The sequence below is a fragment of the Micromys minutus genome (genome assembly GCF_963924665.1).
Source record: "Micromys minutus genome assembly, chromosome: 8".
In the NCBI taxonomy this organism is placed as follows: domain Eukaryota; kingdom Metazoa; phylum Chordata; class Mammalia; order Rodentia; family Muridae; genus Micromys; species Micromys minutus.
The window spans coordinates 72,783,379-72,805,221 of record NC_137977.1 but is presented as its reverse complement, the minus strand read 5'-3'; the positions used below and the strand labels follow the sequence as shown (position 1 = coordinate 72,805,221).

Here is a 21,843-nt window from a genome sequence, read left to right as displayed (position 1 = left end):
TTCATGGAGCTTTAACAGCCAGCAAAGCTGAAGGAATATCTTTCATCAAAATTGCTTTTATCCCTGATAGGTTTTTACAATACACAGCCAAGGGTATTGACCATTAAGAAAAATAAGATAAAATGTATACCACAGGAATTTCCATTAAGTCTCAAGGATAAAAGAGCAAAGTTCTCACAATTTCCCTTTAGCATTTTATTCTCTTTATAACAGTTGGTATGGCACAGGGGTAAAAGCAACAGAAAAGGGTTCAGTGAGACACAATTACATTCTGTTTTCACAGAGCTGTGTTCTGGTCCAGGACTGAAGCCAGAGAGCAAAGGAAGCACCCACCATTTTATGTTCTCTTACTCTTGTTTTTCTACTTCTATAGGAGGTGTCTGAGGGATCTAGAAATTACCCAGCTTTTTGAACTACCTCAGGAACTTCTTGCTTTAATACCAAAAAACATTGCACTGATGTCATCCCCTGTTACCAATTTTGTAGGTAATTTCCTCCACCTCACCTACCTATAGTAGTTTCATAAGACACCATTGATTTGTGAAACCAAACTTGTCATGGTTATCCTTCACTAAAAGTCTTAAATTGCTCATTGCAGAAAAATAAATTCATAATTCTGTTAATAATTCTAAGCTAAAGACGTGATTCATTCATTCTGATTAGCAGTATTCAGCTATCCAAGGGTACCTAATTTTTATTCAAAGTATCCCTGGAGATATGAAAGACATATATCTTAGTCCACTCACAGAGATGTGATGAACTTTTGATGATAAAGTATCTTATAAACTATGAATTTATTAAACAAAACATGACTGCCAGATGAATCAAAGTAGAAGTTTAAGAGCTCAAGAAAAGGCTTCCTGCCCTCACCAAAGTCTTTACCTTCTGATTTTTACCTTCACAACTGATCTAATGCAGGGCACCTGTGTACTTTACCTTAAATCATCCAATGAAGATAATTTAATTTTCTCACTATTCCAGCTCAGGTTTTCATGAGAATTCAGTCAGTACACTCATCCAGGATTGTGAACAGGATGCACAATAAGAGAGATGCATAAAATATTCTAAAATAATGAGATCTTGAAAATAAATCATAGGTTTTAATTTGATTTTGCTTTCTCTGCTATGTTTGACCTTTATTCCCTTCACTCTGGCTCCCATGAACTTTCTGGTATTAAGAATATTGCTAAGGTTCTCATTTTTTAATAATCACTTTCTCCCTACTCCTTACTGATCATTTAATATCGTTTGACTCAGTGGCCTTTCTCATTTGTCTTTCTGTTCCTTAACCTCTTGCTTAGTTGTTACTCCTTGTACCTCAGCCCATACTTTTCCTCTGCTTTCTTGCCAAGCATGGATTTCACCCACACAATTGATTTTAGGCTACTAATTCAAGCTCCCTTGATCTTGACTGAAATGATTGGAGCAGAAAGAATTCTAGCACACAGATAAATTTGGCATAAATATGTTTTATTTATTATTGGACTCTGTCTTTAAAGATTATGGAAGTTACAAAAAAATATTTTAAACCTGATAAGCATATAAAATATTTATTTCTCATAGTTCTGAATAGAAAGTCCTAGGCCAAAGTGAGAGTCCAATCATAGGAGATACCTTCAGTGCTATTTTCTCACACGATAGAAGGGCAAATAGGCTTTTATGATCCCCACTTACAAAATTGCTTGTCTTAGTTAGGATTGCATTGCTGTAAAGAGACACTGTGACCAAAGCAAACTCTTCAAAAGGCAAATATTTAATTAACTGTGGCCGGCTTACAGTTACAGAGGTTTTGTCCATTATCATGATGGGAAGCATAGCATTATGTAGGCAGACTTGATTGTGGAGGAGCCAAGAGTTCTATATCTTGACCTGAAGGCAGCCAGAAGGAAGGTCTCTTCCTAACTCAGCAGAGCTTGAGCCTAGGAGACCTCAAAGCCTGCCTATACAGTGACACACGTCTTCCAATGAGGTCACACCTCCCAATAGTGCCACTTCCCACAGGTCAAGAATATTTAAACCAACAGTGTTAATTCAGTTTATCCACAAGGCTCTGTGGTGATAGACTCAAAGGAGCAAAACTGGATTTTGTTGAATTGGGCATTAGAATCTTACATAAATTGTATGGAAACATAGATCATCAGCCACAGTAGACTCTTTTCTGGGTGGAACCAGAGTTAATAGAGCTCCTTATATCATCAGCATCTAAGAGTAATTAATATTTGGCTTTGGTTCTTTCTATGAATTTCTGATGGCACCAAGAGCCTCTTTAGTGATAATACCACTAGAATAAAATAGAATAATTTTTTTTCAACCACTTAAATAGATGTAGAGACCAGGAGCAAAATAGTGGATGATTAGAAAGAAATATGTGTGTGGCAGTTAAAAAAATATTTTCTGGCTAAATTCATGAAAGAATTATCTCACTTGAATACATGTAAGAATATTTGATGACAACAATAAAGTCTTTGCATATTAATTTTGTAAGAAAAGGAAGTAGACATATTACTGTTTGAAACTGCAAAATGGATGTGTTTCTTTTTTAGATTGTGTATAGTTGTTTGTGTGTGTGTGTGTCTGTGTGTGTGTGTGTTTATGTACAAGTGTGTGAGCATATGTATGGAGGTCTGATAGCAGGAAACCAGAAGGGGTTGGATTCCTTGAAGCTTGGTTGCAGATTTTAGTGATATGAGTGCCTGGAAACAAATTACAGTGCTCCTCTCAGGCCACTTCACTGGCCCTATGTGTTTAGTTGGTGTCTTTATATTTTTCTTTTTCAATTTTTTAATCTTTTTATTTTAAAATCTAGACTTTATCTCACTCCAGTCCACACTTTTACTGTTTCACATCTAATACCTTCCTCTTCCCATCTCCAAGAGGATGTTCCCCCTGAACCCCACAAGACCTTTTCATTCCCTGGGGCTCCAAGTCTTTAAAGAGATAAGTACATCTTCTCTGACTAAGTGCAGACTGCAGTCCTCTAATGTATAAGTGTTGGAGGCCTTGTATCAGGTGGCATATGCTGCCTGGTTGGTGGTTCACAGTCTGAGAGATCTCGGGGCTCCAGGACACTTGAAAGTGCTAGTCTTCCTATAGGATCACGGCCCCTCAGGTTCTTCCAGCTTTTTGCTAATTCAGTTACAAGAGTAATGAGCTTCTGTATATTTATTGGGTGTAAATATCTGCATCTGACTCTTTCAGCCGCTTGTTGGGCCTTTCTAAGATCAGTCATGATAGGCCCTTTTGTGTAAGTGCTCCATAGCATAAGTAATAATATCAAGCTTTTATGTAAATAATCTCAAAACACCTAAAGAAATAGAAGCAGTAGTCAAAAGCCTCCCAACCAAAAAAAAGCCCAGGTCCAGATGGGTTCAGTGCAGAATTCTATCAGACATTTATTGATGACCTAATACCAATACTCTCCAAACTATTCCACAAAATAGAGTCAGATGAAATACTACCTAACTCATTCTTCTGAGGCCACAATAACCCTCATTCCTATACTACACAAAGACCCAAAAGAAAAGAGAACTTCAGACCAATCTCACTAATGAACACTGATACAAAAATACTCAACAAAATCCTTGCAAACAGAATCCAAGAACACATCAAAACGACCATTCACCATTATCAAGTAGGTTTCACCCCTAGGATGCAGGGATGGTTTAATATATGGAAATTCATCAACATAATTCACCAAATAAACAAATTTAAAGAAAAAACCACATGATCATTTATTAGATGCTGAAAAAGAATTTGAAAAAATTCAACACTCCTTCATGTTAAAAGGCTTAGAAAGAACAAGAATCCAAGGCCCATACATAAACATAATAGAAGCAATATGCAGCAAACCAATACCCAAGATCAAACTTAACAGTGAGAAACTTGAAGCAATTCTACTAAAATCAGAAACTAGACAAGGATGACCACTGTCCCCCTAACTATTCAACATAGTACTGAAAGCCCTGGCAAGAGCAACTAGACAACAAATGGAAATCAAAGGAATACAAATTGGAAAGGAAGAAGTAAAAACATCACTATTTGCAGATGACATAATAGAATACTTAAGTGACCCCACAAATTACACCAGAGAACTCTTACAGCTGATAAACAAGTTCAACAAAATGGCTGTATATAAAATTAACTCAAACAAATCAGTAGCCTTCCTCTACTCAAATTACTAATATATGGAAAAATAAAATATGGAAAAGATACCCTTCACAATAGTCACAATAATATGAAATACCTTGGTGTGACACTAACTAAGCAAGTGAAGGACCTGTATGACAAGAACTTCAAACCTCTAAAGAAAGAAATGGCAGAAGATCTCAGAAAATGGAAAGATCTCCCATGCTCATGGATTGGAAGGATCAACATTTTTTTTTTTTTTTTTTTTTTTTTTTAAAACAACTTTATTTTACAAAACAAAAATAAATGTACAGATTTTAAACATTTTTGCTTAAAATTATACATCTTTGTCAGTACATTTTTTCAGATTTTAACATAATTTTTACATAAAACTATATGAATATATTTTTTAGTCAATACTTGATTTTTTTCAAGGTTTGATAGTATTCCTTTAAAACTTAATAGTTACAATGAGCATGTACATGTAAAACAAAATGTAACATGGAAATAGTTAAAGTTTTCTTGTTTTGTAAATTTTTTTTGTTTTGTTTTCTTTATTTCTTGGACTTCATACAGTCTGTGAGTTGTTTCTGGGGGAGTGCAAGCCTCTGGGGTTAGCATCCTACTATCAGTGACTGCATATTATGTCTGTTCTTTTGTGACTGGGTTATCTCACTCAGGATGATCAACATTTTAAAAATGGCCATCCTACCAAAAAGCAATCTAAAAATTCAATGCAATCCCCATCAAAATTCCAACCCAATTATTCAGAGTTAAAAAGAGCAATGTGCAATTTCATCTAGAATAACAAAAGACCTAGAATAGCTAAATCCATCCTCAACAACAAGAAAACATCTGAGGGAATTACTATCCCTGACCTCAAGTTATATTACAAGGCAATTGTGCTGAAACTACATGGTACTTCTACAGAAAGAGGCACGTGGATCAATGGTATAGAATAGAAGATCCAGTAATGAGCCCTCACATATATGGTCACCTGATTTTTGACAAAGGAGTGTAAACATTCAATGGAAAAAGGATAGCCTATTCAACAAATGGTGTTAGTCCAACTGGCACTCAGCATTGCAGAACAATGAAAATACACTCTTTCTTATCTTCTTGTACAAAGCCCAAGTGCAAGTGGATAAAGATCTCCACATTAAACCATGTACACTGAAACTATTAAATGAGAAAGTATGGAAAACCTTAGAACTCATAGGCACAGGAGAAAATTTGCTAAACACAACACCAATAGCTCGAGCTCTATGGTCAAAGATTGACAAATGGGACTTAATGAAATTGCAAAGTTTCTTTAAGGCTAAGAACACTGTCAAGAAAACAAAACGGCAGCCAACAGAATGGAAGAGGATCTTTACCAACTCCACATCAGATAGAGGCCTAATATCCAAGGTATACAAAGAACTCAAGAAGCTAGACACCAGAGAATCAAATAACCCTATTAAAAAATAGGGTACAGAGCTAAACAAAAAGTTCTCAATTGAGAAATATTGCATGGCTGAGAAGCATGTAAGGAAGTGCTCCACATCATTAGCCATCAGGGAAATGCAAATCAAAACAACCCTGAGATTTCACCACACACCAGTGAGATTGGCCAAGATCAAAAATTCAGATGACAGCTGATGCTGCCAAGGACATGGAGAAAGAGGAACACTTCTCCACTATTGGTTGCGTTGTAAACTGGTACAACCACTCTGGAAATCAGTCTGGCCATTCCTCAGAAAGTTGGACATAGTACTACCTGAAGACCCAGTTATTTCACTTCTGGGCATATACCCCAGAAACTCTCCAATATGCAACAATGGCACATGCACCACAATGTTCTTAGCAGCTCTATTTATAATATTCAGAAGCTGGAAAGAACTCAGATGTCCTTCAGTAGATGAATGGATACAAAAATTGTGGTATATTTACACAATGGAGTACTGCTCAATTATCAGAAACAATGACTTTTTGAAATTCTTAAGAAAATGCATGTATCTAGAGAATATCATCCTGAGTGAGATAACCCACTCACAAAAGAATAGACATAATATGCAATCACTGATAATTGGATACTAACCCCAGAAATCTCTGAACTCCCCAGAAACAACTTTAATACTGTGTGAAGTTCAAGAAAAGAAAATAAAGAAGAAAAGAAAAAAAACCTTTATGCTTAATCCATATACACCAAGAAAACTTTGAATAATTCCACATTACATCCTGTTTTACATGTCCTTTATGCTCAATGTAACTAGTAAGATCTTAATGCACACTATCAAACCTTTAAAAAAAAGAGCTAAGCACTTACAAAAATGTATTTGTATACTTTTATGCAATGATGCTTAAAATTTTACATTTATCTTTGTTTTTTATTTTAAAATAAAGATGTTCAATAAAAAAACTTAAAAAAATTAAAATAAAATAAAATAGTAAAACTGGCCATCCTACCAAAAGAAATCTACAGATTCAACCCAATCCCCATCAAAATTTTGACAAAATTCTTCAAAGACAAGGAAAGAGCAATTTTCAATTTTATATGGAAAATTTTATTATGGCTTTTTAAGCAATGGTTTTCTTCTCTGAGCTACTTGAAAAGTCTCAGAAGTAATTAATTATGTTTATATTCTCTGCTTTTAATTCTCAGTCATGAAACAGTGTCTGATTTACAGGGGTTTCTTTAAAATACATGATAAATGTGTATAGCAGGCCATGACCTGAAGATTCAAATTTTGCCACCATCTTCTGTGTCCTCAACTGATATATTTTGTTTCTTAACAGTATCCAGATAAAACAAACCAAATATGGAAGCAAGTGTGTCCACTCCACTATCATTTTTGAATTTTTCCAAGGTCCAGGACTATTCCTCAGAAATTAAGGGGACCTTCAAGAACTTAACTTAGAATAGGGGAGGCTGTAGAAATAACTGAATTATTAAAAGAGTGTCTGCTTTCTTCCAGAGGACCCAAGTTCACTTCCCAGCACCCATGTCATCATCTCTTAACCATCTGTAACTCCAGGTTCAAGGGTCTTGATGCCCTCTTCTACACATTTTGCATTGTGGCTTCTATGCAAACATATGATAACACATGTACACAGATGCAACAATTATACATAAATTTAAATTTTTAATTTTTTAATTTGGCTAGTAAAAGTTATGTCCTGAACAAATATATTAAGTGTAAATAAAGAGTGACAATACCCGAATCTTTAATTAGTCAGTTATGTCAAATGATGTTTTGCTGGATCATTCAGATGGAAGGATTTTTTGCTCAAGAAGACACATGAAAAGAAAAATGTTATCTTGAAGCACATACAGGTTAAAGGATGTCTTGCTATAGCAGTAATATAAAAGGACATGTGATAAAGGAATATAAATATGACAAGTGGAGCTCAAGCACTGGTTTGATTTGTTCCTCCTAGCTATTCTTTACTAATGACACACATGTATTGGCTCACCTTTTATTGTGCTGCTGAGCTCTGCTTATGGTGAAGCCAGAAAGAAACTCACCAAAGAACTTTTTGTAAGGTTCCTGAGGTTTTTCAGGGCTTCCACTCAGTTTTTTTAGAATTGAACGGTAGCTGCTGGTTCTTGTGAGATGTCTGCCTGCAAGAGCACTGACTAGACTGCAGCTGCTGATTCATGCTTTGTGTTTGCTGCAGGACTGAACTGCTCATATTCTGACAATGAAGATTGTTACCCCAAAAGAACCATTTTGAAACAGACCTGCCCCCCACCCTGCTCTGTGTTCTAATAGCTTTTCTCTTCCACTGCTTCTCATGGGTGGTAGTCTAGAGGAGAGGTCAAACCCTTATTAAAGTAGGTTAGAAAACATATATACCTAAAATCATAGTTTGAAGTTAAGCAAATGCACACCATCCTTTTCACAATAAATTTATTCACTCAATATCTTTAATTTACTTTCAAGTTGATGACATAGACTCAGGATTCTCCAATGCAATGAGCACCCCTGATTGAGCTCTTTCCATGTTAAGGAAAGAGTATTTTCAGATAAGCAAGTTGAGTCTCCTAACATTCAAATGAACCACATGGGACACTGTTAAGATACAGATTACAATTCAGGACAATTACAATTTTTCAGTGGTATGTGATTTGCTTTATTTGGGTACTCCTTTGAAAAGCAATCAAAAGCCATCTATGTTATTCATCCCTTTCCTTTGTTCTATCCTGTAGTATTTGCTTTCTACCATGACACTGTTTAAACAGATAAGAAAAAGTCGACATTTCTGTTCCATAGACAGCATTTGTTAAGGCACAGAGCCTTGAATTACTCAAGTTAACATGACTGTCAAAGCAACGGGTATGATACCACCATGTGAGAATATGAACCTTCACCTTAGTTGATATAAATATTGTAGAGAAGCAGCTACTTGCAGTTAATCTTTCTTTAGTTTTATAATATATTCAAATGCCTTGTTTCTGGCTCAGAGGTAGGTATTTCTAAGATGAGGAAAACCCTCCTGTAAGCATTTAGAGTTCCCCACTGGGTAGAATTAAGTTTTGGAAGTGGACAGGCATCAGCACTTCACATCGCAATGACTGAGTATGAAATAACAATTTGTATCTTCATTATCTCATTTCCTGAGGCTAATAAGCAGTGTTCTGTGCTTGACAATGAATAAACCCTCCACCTCAAACAAGATGTTCTCAGGACATATCAATAGTTTTTCTATGGCTTTTTTATTTCTGAATACCCCTGCATTAACAAAGATAGCTCATTTGTTTCACTTTGTGAATACTCTTCATTTTTCCTCAAGACTTTCCATTTCACGCTGTGTGAATTTTATTAAGATCGCTTTCATAGAAGCTAAGTACTGGTTGGATGGGGCCTGGAGGGATGGCAGTCACAGTCTGGGCGATTTCAGAAGTCTCTTGAGACATTTCTTTGCTACTAAAATTTCCTTAGAGAATCACACAGAAGAATTCAAATTGTCCAAACTATCAATAGTTTGGCTTCATGAATATTTTGTTAATGTAGCCTGTAAATCTTTCAATGATATTATCTAAAATGTAACAGCATATAAACCCAGCCAGTTCTTCATATCTGAGTACTAATATCACAAAAATATAGATATTCGTAAGTTATAGATAAACTGGGCTATAATACCATTTAAAGTAAGATTTTTTATGTTATTGTTAACATGTACTATAAAAACTGATCTATAAATTTGTCTAACAATTTGTCAGTGAAGAATGTCTTGTTAAGTGATTATGATTAAATAATTGAAAATTAATTCATTTTGATATCTTTGCTAAAATTTCTGGTAAGAAGTTAAATATCATCATATGTGTAACCTATAGTATTAACTGCATTATACTTCTTCCTAATATTATATCGTAATGGCATAACTTTTTATATCGTACAACCATATATCAATTCAGTAATTTCTCTAAAGTAGATATTTATTCAAATATCTCTAAACTTTCCTTATTATTAGTTCTGAACTTTGTGGTGAAAGTAACCATTTTTAGCACTTTGAGTATGCTAAGTAGCATTATAAACTGTTTCTTTACCAATTCTTTAACCTTTAAGTTTATATGAATTGGTTTGATTATTCCTATTTTGGAAACACATCAAACAGTGACAGGCAGAGAACATCTTGCCTAAAATTACACTCCTGTTTTGGCAGAAACTATGTTCAAATCAAATATCCTTAAATTCAAATACAGTATATATGACAGACATTGAAACTAGTGTTCTTTGATCTAAGGGTAAAGTATTTGGTAGCTATTTCTGATCATATGGAAACCTCAGCATTTAGATGCCAGCAATGAGCACAGCATTTTTAATGATACAGAACATTTCATTAAATATTAAAGGATTTTCCCCTTTAGTTCCCTCTCTTGTACAATTAGAGATGTATGTATTAGATAGATTTTCTGAGAATGAAATAACATGGAGGAAAAAAAGTTGAGGGTCAGAGCATCTTTGATATGGAAACTGTTAACACATTTAAACCCACAAGGACCCACCTCTTCAGTCTCTTTTTTTTTTCTTTTTTCTTTTCTTATTTGCATAGAATGTGTGACACCGGGGAAGGACTATTCACTTTCCAAACGAGGGAAGGAGAAATGATCTATCAGAAGGTCCACTCTGCAACACTGGCTATCGCTGAGCAACATGAAAGACTAATGCTAGAAATGGAGCAGAAAGCCCGGGTAAGAATCCATCCTATATAATCTAATGCTTATGAATAAATATCCTAGTCTGTTTGGGTAATATATGGTATCAACCCTTGCTCTGTCTCTGTTACCAGACCTGTGAACGACAATCTTAGCTCTGTAATACAAAACTAATACAGAGTTTAACACAAAAACACATTTTTTTGGCTAGAATTTAGAAACCCTGCTGTCCATAGATATGTATGTGACCTAAGAAATTTTAAGTTTATTTTCAAAGGAAAAAACTTTCAAGAATCATTTCAGCATACTACAAATATCTTGAAACACAATAATCCTGTTTACATTCCAAATCATGCCCAGCATCACTGCTTACAGACTGTACTTCTAGCCAGAATATTAAATCCTTAATATCCACTTAGCTGTCCGGCACATACACATCAAGAAACATTTCTTCTTATGACTGTGACAGAACAAACAGGTTGTTTCTGAGTACTTATCTTCCAAAATCCGTGCACAAAGCAAGTTATTGAGCTAAGACACAGTGACAACTTACCATGCATACTCTTTAAAAGGTGACTAACAATCTTGAGCCACTTTTTATGAATAAAATTTAGTTCACATCAGCCAAAGCTGCTGTGTTTTTATCACAGTCTGGGACAAACCAGGGGCAAGAGTCAGTTATCCCTAAAAATTCAGAGATGTACCTGTACAAGGATCTCAGACACTCTAAAGTTGGGGTACATTCCCTTTTTAAGAGGTTCAGATGCCCAAACAATGAGCTTTGTGGGACTCAATAGTAGAATTCACCAATTCAAATGTAAAGAGATCGTTTTGATAAATTTCATATCACTTTTGCAGGCATGTATCTCTCTAAAGAATAATGCTAGTAAAATTAAAGCACTTCCAATCAATTCTTCAAAATAAGCTAGTCTAACACTTTTCTTAAAGCAGTCTACCTGAGCTTAATAACTTCTGGAGAATACTGAGTTTTAAAACCATGGAAGAGGTTTCCTCCCTCTATTTTCATATGCCTTTTCTACACACAGAAAACATTCCAGCAAGAATGAAAGAGCATGTCAGTGCTCTCTGTGTGATTCTTGTTTTCAATTTAAAATAATATAAAGTTATATGGTATTGTATTTAGTATATATCTACTAAAAATAGACAATGACAATTGTTTTTGTTGTTGTTTTGTCATTTTAGTTTTCAAACCAGTCCATATGATATTCATATTTAAATGCTTATGCATTTTATCTGATTTAAAATACTTTTAAAGGTAACCAAAGACTTCCATAGCAATGGATGCCCTAAACATAAGCAACCAAAAGCTTATACTTTTATCATTTTGATGATACATGACTTGTGAATTTACAGACTTTTAAAAATACAGTAAAAATAGTGTCTCAACTGCTATGTTTTTCTGGGGGATAAAAAGGAATTCAATAGGATCTTCCAATATCACGTTGCTTTAAAGGCCAGTTTTGCCATTATTGATAACATTTCTTTTTATTTTGATACATCTCTACTACCTAGGTTGTGCATTATTTCTATTGTCATTTACAGAGCTCAAGAGATAGTTCAGCAGGTAAAGGTGCTCTGTGTGAAATCTGACAACCTGAGGTCAATCCTTAGAATCTTCAAGGTGCAGGGAAGGAATTAACTCCTAAAATTTATTCTCTGACATCCACACATGTCATAACAGGTACACACATCTACACACTCATACATACACTCACAAAAACAAATAAACATACATTAAATTGTATTAATAAAACAATCTGATATCTAGAAAATTTTCAGCCACCGTGAATACTATTGTATGTTTTCTATTAAGTAGTATTGAATATCAATACAAAACACCTCCTAAATTGGTAAGACAATTAAAGAAATATATTTTGATTTCTATCACCAAGAAAGATCATGAAGTAATTAATACTGACTAACTTGAGTGTAATATTTTACATACAGGTTAACTACTTATTAACTGGTACAAGATCATCATGCACTTTTTGATACTCAATGAACTGTACTGCTGAGTACAAAAGAAGAAAAAGTCCCCTTCTAAGTTTGTGTAGTTTTGCAAGGTTAAATACTTTGTACTCTCCAGAGTTGTTTCAAGTACCTTTATATCCTGAAATGCAAGTCTCCACAGTCTTGAAATAGCTATATATAAGATATTATGACCTAAGGTCCAGGTGTACCACACTCTGGGAGGGTGCTATACATTTATTTATTTTTCCTAAAAGGGACTGAGGCTTTCACTTTTGGCCTTTGTTTTTCTTGAGCTTCATATGTCCTGTGAGTTGTTTCTGGGGTATAATCCAAGAGCTAGTAATATAACCTTTTGGCAATTTTTGGTATTCAAAGATCATTATGCTTAATCTATACACACCAAGAAAACTGACTGTTTCCATGTTATGTTCTGTCCTACAAGTACTTTATGCTTATGATAACTAGTGGGATTTCAATGCATGCTATCAAACCTCTAAAAGAATTAAGTACTGACAAAAATATATTCATATAGTGTTATGCCATAATGCCTTTTAAAATCTGCATGTATCCCTCTTTTTTTAAATAAAGTTGTAAGAGAAAAAAGATATGATGATCATGAAATTTTTAACAAATGTCAACACAATATTGCCTGGGGTTATTCATATTTCCACAGCAGTGTAGTCAAAGTGAATTTCTGGATAATAAACTTCTTAGAAGCCAATCAGTGGGCCCTTCAGAGAGAACACCCTCCATAGATAAGAGGGCTTCCTTCCACTGTTGCATTCACATTGCTCCTGAGCCCTGCCTTACTATAAAGAAGAGAAATAACTCTGTAGAAATGGAGATCTTAAGTAGTTACAACAGTTTCTTTAGTTTTTAGACCCAAATACATTTTATACAGAAAAGTAAAGTTGGTTTTTTTTTTCACTAATAAAAATGTCAAGTATAGGTTCTACCTCAAGAGCGGAGACTGAAATAAAATCAGAAAGTGGTTGGTGGTTGAATACAAGAAATATGTATTCTAGATACAGTTGGTCTTTGGTACAAGTTAAATCACAATTATGACAGCAGGCACAAAATCTGTACAAGCTGAGGCCAGACAAAAATCCCACATGGAGGTAGAAACCTGAGCAGAAAATTCTTCACCATGCTCAGGAGATATTATGATTTGATGGCTCATGGGAGAGGAGCTATCAGTTTACTTTAAGGTGTAACCCAGGTAAATCTGCCATGCTATTGGACACACCCCATTCCCAAAAGAATTAGCACAATGTAAACTGGACTTGGTAGATTAAAAAGAAAATCATGACAGGGTGTTGGCTTTATCAAAGGCCTTTCTTTTCTACATCCAATAAGATGATAATTTTGTTCAGTTTGTTTATATGATAGAGTCTGTTTGTACATTTCTATGTGGTAAAACACATTGAATGGGTAAGGGTAGGAAGGTGACTGTGGGCTATGGGCAGAGTTTGAGTCTGAATATGGTCAAAATATTGTATAAAATGCTCAAAGAATTAAAACAAGTATCTTTAAACACAGGAAGAAAAGTAGACTTTTGTTTAGGATGCAATGGAGAATTAAACAAGGTAGTACATTTCAAACTGGAGCTATTACTGATTATTAATATACATATTGCTTAATTTTGATATTTAAATAGGACATGTCTAGAATCCATTTCTGTTTCATAGTGAAATTTAGTAAATGTCATTACTTAGGGATGCTGTGCTATGAAGATCAATAGTGCCAAGAATGCCATGCCAAGAATATGGCAAAAATTAACTTCCTTGTATAGAAACCATAAATTAGAGTTTCAGCCACACACACTCTGTGTTCCACCTGTTGAATTAGAATACATATCTAACTATGATAGAGAAGCCAAAAATGTCCTTAGATACACAGACATGTTTTGGGAAGAGGGAACTTTCAGAGGGAACAAGAAGAGGAGGGAAAAAAACTTCCTTTTTAATTCTTTTTATGGTGTTAAGTATCATAGTTACAGTAAAATGCTGATAGTTTAAACAATAAATGAGAAATACAGTGTGGAATAAAAACATGGTTTTCTGATATGTTGTCAAAAATAAGTAAATATAAAGAAAGGCATTGTAACTGGTAATTTCTAAATTTGTGATAACATGGGTAACTAAAAAGCCTATTTGAAATCCCCTTATACAAAAATGTATACTTTAACATTTTGTAAAAAAAAAAAAAAAGAAAGAAAGAAAGAAGAAAAATCTAAGACACATTTTTTAATCTAATTTTGATGGTTAACATTAAAGAAAAGATAGAGGGGGGGGAGTGAGCTTTTCAGTGACGTCATTTATAAAGCAATAGAAACTTAATGAATTCACCCTGCTCTAGTTAGGCCTTACTACAGCAATTAGTAATCATTCATTACTGCTCAGCATCAAAATGACGTTTTGTAAAAATAGTTACATGGACTCCTCCATCAGCACATAAATTGCACGTCAGACTCATGAGCAGTTGCATGACCTGTAAAGCAGTACCATGTTGCATTAATTCCAAGATGACAGATTGGGTTCTCTCTCTCTCTCCCCCTCCGTCCCTCCCTCCATCCCTTGTGGAAAGCTGAGATAGCATTCGCCATCACAAGATGGCGCTGCCTTCCCTTGCGGCAGCCTGGCCCCTCTCTGTAATCAAACCATGTGCGCATGTGCAAGAGTGTGTTTGAGCCAAGTCTTTGCCCACCCCGGGGCGTGCCAGTGAGATCATGAGTAAGCGACCAATTAGACGTGGACACAGCAGCTTTGGGGACTATATAAGGAACAGCTATCAGGGGCCTCGTACTCTTTCTCCTCCCCCTCTTCCTCTCCTCCTCCCCCTCTCCTTTCTCCTCCACCACCACCTCCTCCTCTTCCTCCTCCTCCTCCTCCTTCTTCTTCTTTTTCTTCCCCCCCCCCTTCCTCCTTTTCTCTCCCCCTCCGTTCCCTACTCCTCTTCTTCATCATGTTAGCATCTCTTACTCAAATGTAGACCACATTTGACTGGCAGAACCAGTTCTTTGTGATGATTGGTATGATGTTTTTTTTTCCTTAAAATGAATAAAATTTTAGATCTTATGGAATATGACAATAATTTTTATAACTGGCAAGCATATACTCATTTACAACTTTTGAAAAAACTAAACAGCCCCCAGATTGGTTACATTCTTAAGCATTTTTGACTTCCACTGCAGTATTCTATTGAAACATGTTTCTTAGACACATTCTGCAGAAAGTTCTATTATAGGGGAAAAGATAAGGGTTTCTACAGAAAAAAATATATATGAAGAACTTGGAAGCATCTTACTGTGCTGATATGCAGAACATTTTTTATGTCTCTGGATACAGTCACAAAAGCTTTAAAAACTCCAAAAATCTATGAGGTAAATGGTATTGAATAAAACCAAATGCAAGATCGAGAAACATAGCTTAGCAGTTAAAAGCACTTAACTGCTCTTGCAGAAGACCAGAGTTTAGTTTCCAGAACCCACAAATGTTTATATCTTCAGCTCCAGGGACTCTGATGTCTCCTTCTGGTCTCCATGGTTACTCACACATACAGGCACAAATCTCTCTACCTCTGTAAATAGCCTCATCCTAGAAGAGACTGTATGGAACTTGGCAATAATCCCTACTTCAGAGAGTTAGGATGAAAGCATGGCTTCCTTGGGAACTCAGGGATTACTAATTCATAAAGAGGTTAACAAAGAGAAATTGGCTTTGCTCATAAATGGAATAAAATTCATAGATCCAAGTGTTTAGCATGTGTGAACATTACTTAAATAAAGCACTGTATATTAAAGTTTTAAAGAAGAAAAATTGCAATGTAAAACAGCAGTGAACTTTAGTGTTTAGCATGTTTCATCAGCATCCTTATGTACAAAGAATAGTTCTGTAAATGCATTTTCTTTAATTTACAAATGTAAGATACTCTAAGTATATGCAAATATTAAGTGTCTTTAATGTCTGCTGTTGGAGACATAACTGAGGCCACCACTGCCAACTTTCATCTCAAGGTTTTGTTGTTGCTGTTGTCATTGTTGGTAGTGATTCCTTCTTATTTTGAGACAGTATCATTAATTTCATTGGTTGGAATTGAACTCAGAATTCTCTCACACCAGCCTCTTCAATACCAGCCTGCAGCAAGCACCAAGCCTACCTCGAATGTGCATACATTCTAAAAGGTATTATTGGTTATAAAAATAAAAGATTACTGTAAAAATTATTTGTTTGGATATCATTAATCTAAATCTAGGGCTTCTTATATATTTTTGAAGTTACCTAAATGTAATTTGTTGCACATAATGAAAGCATCCAGTAGTAACAATCACTGTTTCAAGGTAAATTAAATAATATTTGATGAAGAACAAATGAAAGACATCAAACAACTTTCATTAAATGACTGTGTAAATCATGTTTTATTTGTTACCTTTGAACAAACTCAGCAAAATGTCTTCTAATTCTTTCCCATTTATCTTGAATAAAATGGAAGATTAAGTGTGAGGTGTCCCCCTCTGAAAATTAAGCCAAGTCCATGAGAAACCAATTGCCCATAAACCATCAAACTTCAGAGGGTTGTTTTAATGACTGCAAACAGTGCCAAGCATGGCTAGTTTGTTGTCCCTGGAGTCTCTATTAACATACAGTTTTAAAGTTTTATGAACATGCTAAGAACAAATAAAATGTGGTATTCTCAACTGGAAGTACATGCTTCTATATTACACATCCCAATGTTTTTCTTTCTACAAATAATGTACATTTCACGTTTTATTAGTGTTTTCTTTGATTATTGGTATCTTTGCAATTGTTTTTTTTTTTATTTTGGCTTTTCCTTTTTAAAGCATTGTTCTTAATTCTGCCCAGTTTCAGACATACCAACACACATGTTGACAAATGTTCCTTAAAGCATTTAACTCATCAGACAGGTGTGACAAGTAGTGCTAATTGTTAACTAGACAGATGTAGAATCACGTAAGAGATAAGTCTGTGGGAGATTTTTCTTTGCACTAATTGATGGAGAGACCACCACCATGGGAGGCACTGTTCCCTGCCTGGGACCTCGGACTTTATAAATAAAGTTCAGGATGAGTAAAACCATTCTTTTCTCTTCTCTCTAGACTAGTTGTAAGGTGGCCAGCTACTTCAAGTTCCTGTTGTAATTCAATTTCTCACCATAATATTTTTAAAGACAATTTTTTCTAATTTAAAAGTTTCTTTTGTCAGAGTACTTCATCATATCAATAGGAAAAGAAACTAGGATATTGATGATTCTTTTCTAGTTTGAGTTATTCTTGTGCACAGAAAACAAGTTACATACACATGCATGCACATCCCTAAATATATACAGCTTGATTGGGTCTGTTTATCTCTGTCTCTCTCTCTCTCTCTCTCTCTCTCTCTCTCTCTCTCTCTCTCTCTCTCTCTCTCTCTCACACACACACACACACACACACACACACACACACAAACACACACACACATCAACACTGATTAAATATTCCATTTTTTTGGCGTTTGTACTTCTATAGATCACCTTGACTTAGAACAAAAATGTGTCCTCAGCAGCATCATTTCTTTGCTTGCTCAGTTTTCACATATAGTACTAGATTCAGTTTTTATATTTTCTATACATAAATCTCAAAAATATACAAATAAATAACCTTTTAAAATTGTTTACCTAGATAAGATCTAGGGTAGCTAGTTTATACAGGTATAAACTTTGCTTGTGTATATACCATGTTGAACCTAAGTCATGCTCTTTGGCTTTGCCTTGTGGGCTATGCTCTCAGGTAGAACACAAATATCTCTACTACTCTTCACACTTGGTTGAGCTGTGACCTCCACTCTTTCAGACACTAAATAAGCACTTTCTGGTTCATTGCTCAGGCTACCACTGAAGTAAATGTTTTTCCAAATGGCAACAACAACAACAAAAAAGAAGTGGCAGAAAGCACTGGCCAGTGTTTCAAGAGTGGAACTAACTGCTCCCTTGTTGAACTGATTTCTGACTCTGTGCTGAAGCATCCTTTCGAAATCCTGACCCTGCCTATGCAAAATGAGAATCAGGTGAATGCTGCTTGCCAAAGCCTTAATAGTTAAGAATTTTTAAACAATTTCTCACTAGATAAAAAACAAAATAAACAGCAATGCAGAAGATTCTCCCAAAGAAAATACAGGGAAGCATGAATTAATGCTGTTTCATTTATGAAACACTATAATAGAAAAAAATGGTGTTTTGTTTGTTTTTGTTCTCTCAACTTGATGCAGCTAACATTATCTAGCAAAACAAAACAGAACAAGAAAGAAAAGTAAACAAGTATTCCACTTCTGGGCATATAACCCAGAGAAGCTCCAACATACAGCAAAGACACATGCACCACATTGTACATAGCAGCCCTATTTATAATAGCCAGAAGCTGGAAAGAACCAGATGTTCTTTAGTAGATGAATTGATACAAAAATTATGGTATATTTACACAATGGAGTACTATTCAACTGTTAGAAACAATGACTTAACGAAATTATTGTGTTTTCAAGGTGCCCAAGACTGACCATTTGGCATTTAAAAATAACCAAAGTGAAAATACAAAAGGAAAATCACTTTCACCATTTTATGAAAATCATATCACTGTTTTATGAAAAATAATTAATTATAATAGATTAAGAAAAGAATAAAGATTAGACATTAAACAAAACTATGATTGATATGAATTCAGTTTAGTTGATGCTATTAATGACCATTTCTGACATCAATTATATAAAGATTTATATGCTTAATCAATTCCATGTTTTATGTGAGAAGTTGGCTTCCTCTCTTAATAGCACCACCATAAAATGAAATTTGATTCTACTCCTATACTGTAGAGGGATATGAAATTTATCTACATGGCACATTTAATGGTATCTAAACATGAATCTCCCTAGACATAGCTGTTTCCTACCTATCATCGCAACAGAACTGGACATGCCCATTCATAAAAAAATGCTGTAGGTATCTTTTCAATAAAAGTACAAAAGCACAATCTGATGTCCTTCATTCTCCTATCTATACCACCATATAGAGAAGGTGGTAGTAGGGAACATACATACTGTGTAAATAAGAAAGTAAACTTGAATTTATCATTTGAGATACATAAGAATAAGCTGCAAAGTTAGTCTGGTAGCAAACTTTCAATAAACTGAATGTGTTGATCTTGTACAAGATTGCAAATTCAAATTACTCCAAATTCCAAGTTCCAGTGTGATAACAAACCATGAAGCTTTTATAGGAACAAAACAAGAAACAGCATAAATTAGACATTTTTCTAAATTCTGAAGTGGTAATATCAGAGTTGTCCCTGGTATAGACCTCAGAAGTTAATGGCACATAGTAGAGGATGGCCTTTGTAGGCATCAATGGGAAGAAAAGCCCTTGGACCTGCCAAAGCTTAAAGCTGCAGTGTAAGGGAATGTCAGGGTGAAGAGGTGGGAGGGGGTGGGAAAGTGGGTGAACACCTTCATAGAAGCAGGGGGGGGGGGAGGTAATGAGATAGGTGATATGGAGGGGAATCTGGGAAAGCAGATAGCATTTAAATATAAATAAAATATATCAATAAAAATTGTTCATAATAATAAAAAAAAAACTAATGCCATTCTTAGTCTTTGTGATGACATTAGATGAGGCATCTGTATATGCTGCTCAAGTTTTGTTAATGTAACATGTTCAAAGACCAAATAAAACATTTCTGGTTTTTGTTGTTGTTGTTGTTGTTGTTGCTCAGATGCCCCAGAGAATGGTGTAATCAACTAACCTCAAAAACAATACATTCAAAATTTAGCTCTCTTATCACAAAGATTCTCAAAATATTCATTCAATATGTGCAAGAGAATAAAACAGTAAAGGAAAGTGGCTCTGTGCAAGGGTGGGTGGGAGGAGGTGTGAGGAAGAGTCTGAAAATGGCTCTCTTGTGTCACATTCTAGGATATGTCATGTCACTCTGACAGCCTGCTTCTTCATGCCTTGAATTATTTTGCCATTCTATACATTGGAAAATGACGTGAGCAATGTAAATAATTCTCAACTATTAAAAGGCAAATCAGTTCAAAGGTGTCCTTTAACTGATTTTTTTCCCCCTGAGCATTTGCCAGTGTTCTTTCTCTATTTGCAAGAAGGAATTGGGATTCTTAATGCTTCTCCCTGTTAATGAATCAGATTCATTTCTTAACAAGTATTCTTCTCAGATGCTTTCCTTCTGTTTTTTATGTGTTCTAATATTTATACATTTATAGTCGCACACCTGTGTGTGTGTGTGTGTGTGCGTGCGTGTGATGTATACATATATGTGACAGGGTGAACACCTGTTTGTGGAGGCTAAAACACTATTAGGTGTCTTGGTTTATCACACTTATCCTCTTGAGACGACGCTGCTTACTGAACCTGAAGAACAATAGACTAATATACCACATGATCCTGCCCAAGTGTTAATCCCCAAAGCACTAGCTTGTTAAGCAGGTTTTTGGTGGCATTCTTGTGCAGGAAGGTCTTTTACCCATTTAGCTATTTCCCTTCTCCCTGCCTCCTTTCACACTTTTCTAGATGTCTCCTTATTTTCAATAATTTCATGCATTTCCAGAATGAAGTATGATCATATCTACTTTATTTTCCTCCTCTAAATCTCTCCATATACCCCCCTGCATGCCCCTTTCCAACCAATGTGCTCTCTCTCTCTCCCTCCCTATCTCCCTCCATTCCTCCCTCCTACTCTCCATCCCCTCTACTCTCTCTGCCTCCTTACTCCTCTCTTTGTTTCTCTCTCTCCCATGAAATCTACTTTTTCTGTCCATATGTGTGTATATAAAATCCTTAGTGTAAATCACCATATGTGTACATCTGTGGAGCCATCCACTGGAACATGGCAAACTTATCAGTGGCAATTTCACTTTTGACACAGCTATCCTTAAATATGGAATGATCTGGGTATCTTTAACATATTCTGTTCTCTGTCACTCACATGCATTCCTTGCCATTTTAAAGAGTTGATTTGAGTTTCATATCTCTAAGAAGGCCTAAGAAACATTTTCCTTCTCTTTTAGCTTCAGACAAGCTTGACTGAACCAATGACGTTATCGAAATCCATCTCTCTTCCTCGCAGTGCATACTGGCATCACATAACCCGTCAGAACAGCGTTGGAGAAATCTACAGCTTGCAAGGCAAGTAGCTTTACAGTGACAATGCCTCACTGTCATTCACTTTCTTCTGTGGGAGAGTTCTACAAATTTCTGTGCATTTGCATTGATTCTTTTCTTATATTTCTTTCTATCAACTTTCTCAGGGTACAATAAGAACTCTAAGATTCACCATTACTTTTTAAAAGCTATTGTTCTATACGTGCTATAAAATTATTCTAAAAATTATTGTGATGGGTAAGGAACAAATTTGGCAGAAGACATTGTGGAAAGCTGAAAGCCATATGTTGGAGTCTGTGTTATGCTCTTTTACAAAGAACTTCTTTTTTTTTTTCAATGTCCTTCATTCTTCCTAGGATTAAACATCTGCTCAGGGTCTGGTTTCAGGCTTAGTACTAAAATGTTTCATGAACATAGCC

At 35.2% G+C, this 21,843-nt stretch overlaps 1 protein-coding gene across 1 annotated transcript in view; it reads left to right on the top strand.

Moving 5' to 3' along the window:
• DOK6 (docking protein 6) overlaps positions 1-21,843 on the top strand; it is a gene marked incomplete at its 3' end in the record, with an annotated part of 474,920 nt that overhangs the window by 357,650 nt on the left and 95,427 nt on the right. Inside the window, exons 6-7 of the mRNA XM_080919798.1 lie at positions 10,165-10,303; positions 21,331-21,448. Of these exons, the coding sequence (XP_080775924.1) occupies positions 10,165-10,303; positions 21,331-21,448 (257 nt within the window). The remainder of the gene's footprint in view (positions 1-10,164; positions 10,304-21,330; positions 21,449-21,843) is intronic.